This window comes from Equus caballus, chromosome 19, assembly GCF_041296265.1.
Source record: "Equus caballus isolate H_3958 breed thoroughbred chromosome 19, TB-T2T, whole genome shotgun sequence".
Taxonomy (NCBI): Eukaryota; Metazoa; Chordata; class Mammalia; order Perissodactyla; family Equidae; genus Equus; species Equus caballus.
The window spans coordinates 47,738,956-47,750,043 of record NC_091702.1 but is presented as its reverse complement, the minus strand read 5'-3'; the positions used below and the strand labels follow the sequence as shown (position 1 = coordinate 47,750,043).

At 37.2% G+C, this 11,088-nt stretch overlaps 1 protein-coding gene across 6 annotated transcripts in view; it reads right to left on the bottom strand.

Annotated features, from left to right (window-relative positions):
• Nucleotides 1-499: 499 nt before the first annotated feature.
• IQCB1 (IQ motif containing B1) overlaps nucleotides 500-11,088 on the bottom strand; it is a 45,399-nt gene continuing 34,810 nt past the window's right edge. For all 6 annotated transcript variants that reach the window (XM_005601942.4, XM_023623670.2, XM_005601941.4 and 3 more), the window contains 3 exons: nucleotides 3,875-4,006; nucleotides 1,964-2,120; nucleotides 500-1,097 (listed from right to left, as the gene is read on the bottom strand). In XM_005601942.4, the coding sequence (XP_005601999.1) occupies nucleotides 868-1,097; nucleotides 1,964-2,120; nucleotides 3,875-4,006 (519 nt within the window). In that variant the 3' untranslated portion in view covers nucleotides 500-867. The remainder of the gene's footprint in view (nucleotides 1,098-1,963; nucleotides 2,121-3,874; nucleotides 4,007-11,088) is intronic.

The window sequence follows — 11,088 nt, the reverse complement described above, 5'->3', positions numbered from 1 at the left end:
CATGATTTGTTAATTGACTTTAACTTAAATTCTATATTGTTACAAACACAAATAGAGGTGGCTTCTGGTATTAAAACACAATTAAAGATAAATAGGGAAATCAGAAATTATTAGGTTGGAACCAAATAATCATACAGGTATCTACAATCAAAACAGATATTAAGAATTATATTTAGCTCTGAGATTCCTAGGAGACAAGATAAAAAGGGAAACAGTGGATTATATAGGTCTCATAGTTTAACAGAAAGACTGCACTTTTATCTGGAGAAACATTTCTTGCATTGAACCCTAGGAAGATTTTTTAATGCAGTTCCTTTTAGAAATAACAAGATAGAAACTGAGTTCAAACACTGTTTTATAGAAAATAGTCAAATGTCCTTCAAACGACCATTTCTTTTCTTCACCTTAATAAAGGCCAGGAGCAAGCACATTTCCTATATTAACAGAAAAACAGGAATTCTAAATAACAAATGTGAAAAGTTGAAGAAATTCTGACAAGTTTTTCAGAACAATTGTTGAAAATATTTATTTAGAAAACATTTTTAGTTGGAAAATAGCAGAAGTGAAAAAAAAAGAAAGAAAATAAATATCACATTTCATTTAAACAATAGAATGCCATGCTGAGTTTAGTTCCACACTAAAAGGCCCACCAATATGTGTGTGTGGCCAGGGATGGATGTGTGGAAAAAATAAAAGAGAACTAAGATAGAGGTAGAAGATAACTCTTTGCTTACTGCCTGCAAGTCTTGTTCGGAGAGGAACCTCTGGAAAACCATGAGTTAAGATAGCTCTAGTTTACCAGCAAGCCAGAGGCAGAACCAATATAATCTAAAATACAGGCTATGTGTAACTTCTCAGGGTAACTTCTTAAGGGGGTTTGGTTCCACCAATGAATAAAGTTCCTAATTCCACACTAAGCTCATCCTTTGGGACATCGCTCTCATCTCCTGCTTCTTCCCCAAGCTTCTTCCACCAGGGTGCTTGTATATGCTTCAGGGTGGTGAGATGGGCCTGCTTGGCCTTGGCTGCCACAGGCCTGGATCTACTCAGGAAGAGCTCAGGTTCTTTCCCTTCTGCCTCCTTCAGACTTGGTGCCTCTGCAGTAAACAGAAAATAAAGAAGTGAGTGGAAGAGTCCTATACCAACAAGTAGGGACTTGGAAACTATAGAGTTGGACCTCTGCAATAGCAGGCAAGGACAGGGTTCCAACTCTGAATTTGTTATCACTGCTAGCTAAAGACGGCATGTGATTACTCACAAGTTGTAGCTGTGACTGGCATCAACTGCCCCTTCCCCCCAATTCTGTGTTTAAAAGAAAAGATGTAGATTTTCTTAGATGGTTTATTTTAAAAAAAGGGAATTTTAAAATAACAGGAGAACCCCATCTTATAGACGAGATGCTCAGTTATAGCCAGCTGTCCATTCAAAAATACAAAATTTGCAACTAATGGCATTAAAGAGAGAACCATGGCCCTTCTGTACTCCACATATACTGAAATTGTTTCAGAGGCTGACTGATGCACTGTGGCTTCATGGATGGGGTCTGTCATTAAATGCACCAGTGGTTGTCAGGAGCAGATAAATTAATTTTTGTGAAAGCACTTCATTAAAAATTATAAAATGGCACTGTAACTACTGTCATCATCTACTTCTAAAATATGATCAAAAGCTTCTGAGACTACATAATAGAATATGGTTAGTAGGGCTCAGCATCTTTAAAATTAATAACTTTCAGTTGATAGATACGAATGATAGCAAGACAGGGGGAAGCAGTGGAGGAGGTTATGGGATCTGCATCATTGGAAAACATTGTGTGCTAGTATGATCTAGATGTAGAAATTTCCAATGACAGAAGATGGGCTAATAGACCATTAAATGGTGTTTTCCTTCTGAAGATTCTGGATGTCACAAAATCTTGCATAGGTTGTTCCTTTTAGGAAACAAAAATGGAATGAGCACATACTCAGTAACTGTTCAATGTTGGTGCTGATCTGAGCCATCAGCGCCTCCCTGTGCTGCTGGGCTCTCTCCTCCAGGACCCTGCCCATGAAGTAGTGCTGCAGTCGTTCTTGAGCTTGGGCGTGAAGCTCCCTGCTGGTCACATCTAACATCGGAGAGCCCTGGGAATAGAGGACAGAAAAAACTGTCACAGGAAGTACATACATATCAAAGTTTGTTTCACCCAACCACTTGGCATAGAGGTTCCAGAATGCTTAGCTGTCTTTCATCTTTTCAACTGAATATTATGACTGATGTCTACTTTGTACTCTCATGCAAGCAATAAACAGCCTCTTAAAAGCAGCTTTAGATGAAAATGCAGGTGGGGAAGTTTCTTTTTGCTGTGCTCCCATACCTCACTTCCCCAGAGTATGGTATTCTGGGAGAAGAGATAAGATTGAGAGATTATAGTGAAAACGACAAATGGTTTGGTAAAGACTCTGGCCTGGAAGAGGAGTAACAAGGCCAACTCTTTTGTTCTGGACCCCACCTGATAGAGTATCTTACTTCTCATTCTATCCCTGCTCTCAAACTTATCTAATGTTATATGTTATCTAATGTTTATAATGTTTTAACTGCTTCTGATTTCATAGAACAAGGGGAAAAAATCAGCCAAAGGATCATATTCTTTTGGCTAGTCAGCTACTTTAAAGGGAACTTAAGAAATTAGTTTGGACAAAGGATGAAATAATCTAAACTTTGAAGCTGATAAAACTTCTGACACCACAGCTTTCTCAAATATTCCACTTCCTAGATCTTGCAGACAGACCTATTCCAGCTAACACCTTACTTTTCAGCCACAGAATTTTAAACAGCTGCACTAGAGTATGGCTGAAGCAACACTTCTTTTATTTTTGGTGAGGAGGATTGGCCCTGAGCTAACATCTGTTGCCAATCATCTTCTTTTTGCTTGAGGAAGATGGTTCCTGAGCTAACATCTGTGCCGATCTTCCTCTATTTTGTATATGGGATGCTGCCACAACATGGCTTGATCAGTGGTGCATAGGTCTGCACCCAGGATCTGAACCCATGAACTCCAGGCCACTGAAATAGAGCATGTGAATTTAACCACTACGCCACTGAGCCAGCCCCAAGCACTTCTTTATTAAATATGCATCAGAATAACACATAATGCATTAGGAAAAAATAGAGATCAAAGATCTAAATGTTAAGAGCTAAAACTATAAAACCCTTAGAAGAAAAGATAGAGGGAAAAACTTCATGACATTGGATTTGACAATGATTTCTTGGATATGACACTGAAAGCACAGGCAACAAAAGAAAGAACAAATTGGATTTCATCAAATTAAAAACTTTTGTGCATCAAAGGACACTATCAATAGAGTAAACAGGCAGCCCACAGAATGGGAGAAAATATTTGCAAATCATATATCTGATAAGGGATTAATATCCAGAATACATAAAGAACCCTTAAAACTCAACAACAAAAAACAAACAACCTGATTTAAAACTGGGCAAAGGACTAGACTAGATGTTTCTCCAAAAAAGATATATAACCGGCCAATAAACACATGGAAAGATGCTCAAAATCAGTAATCATTAGGGAAATGCAAATCCAAATCACACCACCACTTCACACCCATTAGGACGTAAAAATAAAAAATGCTGGTGAGGATGTGAAGACAGTCTTGCTGATGCAGTAGGGAAAATAACTGACTTGAAGCAAAGTCTTTACTACTGACTATATTTCTATGGCCCATGTAATTATAAGAAGACTCCAAATCCATGAACTCTATGGTAAAGCAACTGCATCGCCTTATACCAACAATAAATGTACATATACATCTGAGACACTGCTTTGTTGGTGAATATCATGCACTAAAATAATGTGACACTGATATCATGGCCCACATACTGGATGTCTTCTGACATAGTCATCTACTTGTTGCTTCAGCTCAACTCTGCGTGCATCCGTGAGTTCTCTGAGTCCTTGCCAAGGAGCAAATACTTTCTTTTTCTTACGGCACTTTGCTAGGAATTTAAGAGCCTGAAAAAAAAAGAGAAGATTAGTGATTTTTCTTCCATAATAGAACTATTTTCTTCTTACAACAACATATGGTAGCAACAACACTGTAACAGTTAACTCTGAGTGTGTATGGGGAGAGGGATGAGATTGCCCAGGGGTGAGGGAGGACGATGACTTTTTTGTTTTGGTGAGGAAGACTGGCCCTGAGGTAACGTCTGTTGCCAATCTTCCTCTTTTTGCTTGACGAAGATTGTTACTGAGCTAATATCTGTGCCAGTCTTCCTCTATTTTTTGTATGTGGGACACCACCACAGCATGGCTTAATGAATGGTGTGTAGGTCCACACCCAGGATCCAAACCTGTGAACCCCAGGCCACCAAAGTGGAGTGTGCGAACTTAACCACTATGCCACTGGGCCAGTCCTGACAAAGACTTTTTAATTATATTCTTCTGTAGTGTTTTAATATTTTACAGGGGTATAGTCATGTACTATTTGTACAGTAAGCAGTAAAGAGGAAAAAGTAAGAAGTAAGCATTGGAGTCTAGTCTCTTATAAACTGTATGATTTTGGGAAAGTCATTTGATATGTATAGGACAGGTTCTACGTCTACAGATAACAGGGACCCTAATGCTACTTAGCCTACAGGATTGCAAAGATCAAAGAGACAGTATATAAGAAAAAGCTTGGTAAATGAATGTTCTTCCTCATGTCCCTCAGAATGGACTTGGTAAAACAAGAAATTTTGTAATAGGCAATATTTGAGACAAATTTGAAATTATTCTGCCAACTTTTTTCCATTCTTCTCCCTTGGTAGTTTTTATTTTTATCAAAGTTTCATGCTCACATTATTTAAGGCAAGGGCTGGCAAATTATGGCCCACGAGCCAAATCTGCCTACTGCATGTTTTTGAATGACCTGAGAGTTAAGAATGGTTTTTTACATTTTATATGGTTACTAAGTTCAAAAGGAAAAGAATATTTTATGATGTGTAAATTATATGAAATTTAAATTTCAGTGTCTACAAATAACGTTTTATAGAAACACAGTCATGCTCATTTGTTTACGTATCGTCTACAGCTTCCTTTGTGCTACAACTGTAGAGTTGAATAGTTGCAATAGACCGCATGGCCTGCAAAGCCTAAAGCATTTCATTGTTGAACACCTTCCGAAAAAGTTTGTTGATGTAATTCTATTGTTTAAAGTGTCAGTTTTACAAGAATTCTTAACAAAGAAGCTATACAGTTCTCTGCCGACTTATCCTATCCCCTCCCCCAAAGAAAACAACTTTTAATTCTTTAGGTTTTTCTTTTGATGCTTATCTCCATCTACTTTTCTGTAATTTTTCAGATTATAGTTATTTTCTATTGACTTTCTTGTATGGAAGGTAAGCATTTAGCTCTCTTTCACCACTAGCACTCTTACATACTTGCCATATCTTCAAACACCCAATATTATATCATAATTTTAGTTAATGTTATGTTTACATAATTATGGCTACATAAAGGCTATTCATTTTTGAACCATGTAGTATACGATGATTACTTTTCCTTCCTTGTACATTTTTTATTTTCACTTCAATTAATAAATCTATTGTTTTCCTGTGCTTAGTTTTCTATGTACTTATCACTGATTATATATCACAAACGCTGCCCTAATTGTCAATACATTAAAACACATCAGGGATTCTATCAAATTAATTTTCCTGGACACACATTTTCTAGAGCTTTCTGACCTCTCCAATCTGGATTGACTGTTCTCTATGACTGGTGCATAGGTGTCATCCTGAGATCTCCATTCACCATCATCTTGATGACTCCTTTTCATCTTTCCTTTCTGTTTCCTGGATTCCACGTTGTTTCTTTCTTGGGTTATTCCTTTGTTTCAGTGACTTTGTGATGCATAAAAATGTCTTTAGTTTATCTTTACTTTTAACTGATGGTTTGGTTGGGTACAGAATTCCAGCTGGAAATCATTTTCAAACATGTGACAGCCTTACTCCAAAACCTTTTAGTTTCCAATGATGATATTGAGAAGTACTTTTGTCCCCAGTTTATTTCACAGTAATGTGAAGTAAATGCGGGTGTGTTTCTGTCATTGTATTGGACACATAGTCAGTCCTTTTTTTTTTTTTTTTTTTGAGGAAGATTAGCCCTGAGCTAACCTGCCGTGCCCATCTTACTCTACTTTATATGTGGGACGCCCACCACAGCATGGCTTGATAAGCAGTATGTAGGTCTGCACCCAGGATCCAAACTGGCAAACCCTGGGCTGCCGAAGCAGAGCACATGAATTTAACCCCTTAACCACCAGCCATCCCCTGGTCGTCCTTTTAATCTACAACTCATGACATTCAGTTCCGGGAAATCTTGAATTATTTGATTTCCTTTCCTCAGGTTTTTTGTTGCTGTTCTTTGTTTCAAACGTTTGGATGTTTGACCTCCTGGACTGGTTATCTTTTCTTTTCCTAGGAGATTTCCCAACCCTTCTTTCCTAGCCCTTTTATTATGTCTTTTATTTTTTCTCTTAAATTTTATTCTATTTGTTACCTCTTATGTAGCATCTTAGTTTTGTTTCATGTATTATTTTCTCTTAAGTCTGTAAGGAATTAATAGACTTTTAAAAGTTTTCTCATTCCTGCAATGAATTTCTACCAAGTAGTTTATTCTGTTGGTTTTGGCCTTAACTTTCCTCAGATGTCCAGTGATACTTTCAGCTGATATTTAAGAGTAGGCACTAAAAAGCTGTTTAGAAATTCTGAGCAGGTGTGTAGAGCTTAGCTACTGTGTACTTCAATGTAGGGATGCTGAACGGGGCTGTGTCGTTTGGGTGCCCCATCGTGAGTATACTTATGACTTTTCTCTTGGGCTGTTCAGATTTCTCAGAGAAAATGCTTTTAGTCTACTGTTTTCAGGATATAAGCCTCACTGACAGCACTCTGTGAGCTGAGAAGAAAAAAGGGCTGGAGGTCTTCACATTCAGTATATAAAATTTCCCTAATACTCTTGTTTTCAGTATGGTACCTGAGCTTTCAGTTATGCCTGCATCCTCCTGTTGATAGACCCTCTCCTTTCCTTCTCTTCTTCTCTTTACTCGATTTTTCTTCCTTGCTTCTCCTCTCTTCTCTACCTCCTATTTTTATTATCACCCTAGGCTTATGATGCTATGCTGGGAACTTCAGAGTAAAAGTTCCAGAACAGAGGAATCTCTGCTCCTATATCAGAAAATCTTAGCTTGAATTCTCTCTCTTTTCCTCATTCTTTGTCATTTCAGGACTCTCTGAAATTGTATTTATCTCCCAGGTTCTTTTTTGTTTAATCCATTTTACTTTTTATTGAGGTTATGATAGTTTACAACCTTGTGAAATTTCAGTTGTACATTATTGTCAGTAATATTGTAGGTGCACCACTTCACCCTTTATGCCAACCACCGCACTCCTCTTTTCCCCTGGTAACCACTAATCTGTTCTCTTTGTCTACAGGTTTAACTTCCACATGAGTAGAGTCATACAGAGATTGTCTTTCTCTATCTGGCTTATTTCACTTAACATAATACCCTCAAGGTCCATCCATGTTGTTGTGAATGGGACGATTTTTATCCTTTTTTATGGCTGAGTAGTATTTCATTGTATATATATACCATATCTTCTTTATCCAATCATCAGTCGATGGGCACTTAGGTTGCTTCCACGCCTTGGCCATTGTGAATAATGCTGCAATGAACATAGGGGTGCATGGGACTTTTGGAATTGCTGATTTCAAGTTCTATGGATAGATACCCAGTAGTGGGATGGCTGGGTCACGCAGTGTTTCTATTTTTAATTTTTTGAGAAATCTCCATACTGTTTTCCATAGTGGCTGTACCAGTCTGCACTCCCACCAGCAGAGCATGAGGGTTTCTTTCTCTCCACAACCTCTCCAACATTTGTTATTTTTTGTTTTGGTTATTTTCGCCATTCTAACAGGTGTAAGATGATATCTTAGTATAGTTTTAATTTGCATTTCCCTGATGATCAGTGATGATGAGCATCTTTTCATGTGCCTATTGGCCATCCATATATCTTTTTTGGAGAAATGTCTATTCATGTCCCCTGCCCATTTTTTGATCGGGTTGTTTGATTTTTTGTTGTTGAGTTGTGTGAGTTCTTTATATAGTATAGAGATTAATGCTTTGTTGGATATATGACTTGCAAATATTTTTTCCCAATTGTTGAGTCGTGTTTTTGTTTGAATACTGTTTTCCCTTGCCTTGTAGATGCTCTATAGTCTGAAGAAGTCCCATTTGTTTTTTCTTTCTATTGTTTCCATTTTCTGAGAAGATATGGTGTCCAAAAAGATCCTATTAAGACTGATGTCAAAGAGTATACTGTCTATATTTTCTTCTAGAAATCTCAGGGTTTCAGATCTTACCTTTAAGTCTTTGATCCATTTTGAGTTTATTTTTGTGAAGGGTGCAAAAGAATGGTCAATTTTCATTCTTTTACATGTGGCTTTCCAGTTTTCTCAACACCATTTGATGAAGAGACTTTCTTTTCTCCATTGTATATTCTCAGCTCCTTTGTCAAAGATTAGCTTTCCACAGATGTGTGGTTTTATTTCTGTGCTTTCAATTCTGTTCCATTGATCTGTGCATCTGTTTTTGTACGAGTACCATGCTGTTTTCATTGCTATAGCTTTGTAGTATATTTTGAAGTCAGGGATTGTGATGCCTCCGGCTTTGTCCTTTTTTCTCAGGATTGCTTTAGCAATTCAGGGTCTTTTGTTGCCCCATATGAATTTTAGGATTTTCTGTTCTATTTCTGTGAAGATTGTCACTGGGATTCTGATTGGGATTGCACTGAATCTGTAGATTGCTTTAGGTAGTATGGACATTTTAATGATGTTTATTCTTCCAATCCGTGTGCATGGAATGTCTTACCATCTCTTTATGTCATCATCAATTTCTTTCAGGAAAGTCTTATAGTTTTCATTGTATAGGTTATCTCCCAGTTTTTATTTATTTTCTCAACTGCCAATGGTTTGTTTCACTAAGTGCTTTTGTGGTTGGCTGTGATGGATATGTATAATAGTGCAATAGTACTTTTCTTCTAGAATCAAATAGCAAGAATTAGCCATCATTCTGGTTCTAGAGACCAGACACTGGCAACCATCAGCTTCCTTCTGAGCTTCTTAAGAGATGAGGAAGCAAGAGAAGAAAATCCTGGAGCATTAAAAGGGAAAAGGCAGCTAACTTTTACTTCTAATTTAATTCCAACACTAAATCAGCTACAGAGAACTCCAACTTGTCTATGCGAGTAAGGATGTGTAATTTGAAATTAGCAAGTTTACATAAGATTTTCTCTATTCTTAGCTATCTGAGAAACAGTGCCTCTGCTTTTGCAAAAAGTAAGGGAGAGACAGAAGGTAAACAGTTCTGGCCTTTCTCTACCACGGACATTAATAACCAGTTCCTCCTGAGGGGACAAGCTTATTGAAATGATATTCCTATTCCTTTCTGTTCAACTGATGAATTATTATTTCCTTTTCTCTCCTACCAAGGTCAAGTACAGTGTTAATAGAAATATAATGCAAGTCACATATGCAATTTTAAACTTTCTAGCAGGCACATTAAAAAAAATCTTAAAAAGAAATAGGTGAAATTAATATTTTGCATATACTGAGTTATGTAAATATATTATAACTCAACATACGTAAAATATTAGCATTTCAACATGCTGATATAAAAAATTGTTAATGAGATATTTCACACCTTTTTTCCATGCTAAGTCTTCAAAATCTGGTGGGTATTTTACATTTACAACACATCTCAATTTGGACTAGCTTACGTGTCAATTACTCAACAGCCACATGTGGTTAGTGACTCATGTATCAGACAGTGCAAGTCTATAGGACGTCTTAGAAATGGATGCTTCAAAAATGTGGTAGAATGTGTCCTTACTGACCATTGCCCTGTTCTAATTTTCTCTACTACATTCTTTTTTCTCCTCTCTGTACTTTGTCATTTTTCTTTTTCCTCTTTGAAAGTAATCCTCTTCTTTCTTTTTCTATTTTCTATATTTCTACTTTTGATGTCTAGCTTTGCTTTGATTTCATTGTTAGTTTTAGTAGTGAGCTGCAAAGACTATAAACGTGATCTTGACCCCTCTCTTTTTATTCTTACTTCAACGGAGACCCCATATTCCTTTTTTTGGGTAGGGAAGCCATGAGGCAGATGTGACTTGTTTTCCTCTTATGCCAAGGGAAAGCATGAAAGCCCAACAACTATGCCTTCAAGTCCCTCAGATATCATCCTAGGATGACCCCTGCTTCTCTCTCTAGGGAATGGTGGACAAATTGGGGTATCTCACTTTAGAGTAGAGGACCCTTTTACAAACTAGTGGGCTTATCTAAATCAGGCAAGGTAGTAAGTCAACTTCATAAGGGCCCAGGTGATTCTCCGACAGGGAAGAGTTTAAAAAGCCATGAGGTACAAGTCTTAGAAAAGACCCAAGGTTCCTCTAATGGAAGTGTCTCCAACTGATAGCCATGCCTTAATCCTTAGACTGTCTTGGTTAGCAGGGGGTAAATAGCAGGTGTGGGTGTGATTCAGTGATGGTGCAGGACTGTTTGTTGCAGATACAGCCTGAGATCCCTAGAAAAGTTTGAGGCAGAAGGAGGCGGCAGACATCTCCTTCTATTTCCCTAGTACTTACTCTACTCTATTTTTAAATTATTTGAAAGAAATCTTTGTAAAACGTTAATCACAGAAAATTCAACAGATTGTTCAAAATCTATTACTGTGAAAAACTGAAATTGACCTGAAGTTCAACAATAAGGAATTGTAAAACTAAATGCTATAGGACCTGAAGTCCTAATGTGAAAGTTAACCATGTGTAAGTGAATAACAGGATATTAGGAAAACTGGCCATTAAATGAAATAAACAGCTGGTGCTATACTCTTCCAAGGCAATAAAATATTACTATGCGCCAGATAAATCCTAGGAAAATTATCATTTAAGAACTCGATTCTATAATTCAGGAATTATAATGATCTAATTATATCTAATGTATTAGCTGTGCATTAAAAAAACATCAAATATGATATGCTGCACTTGCATAGGACTTAG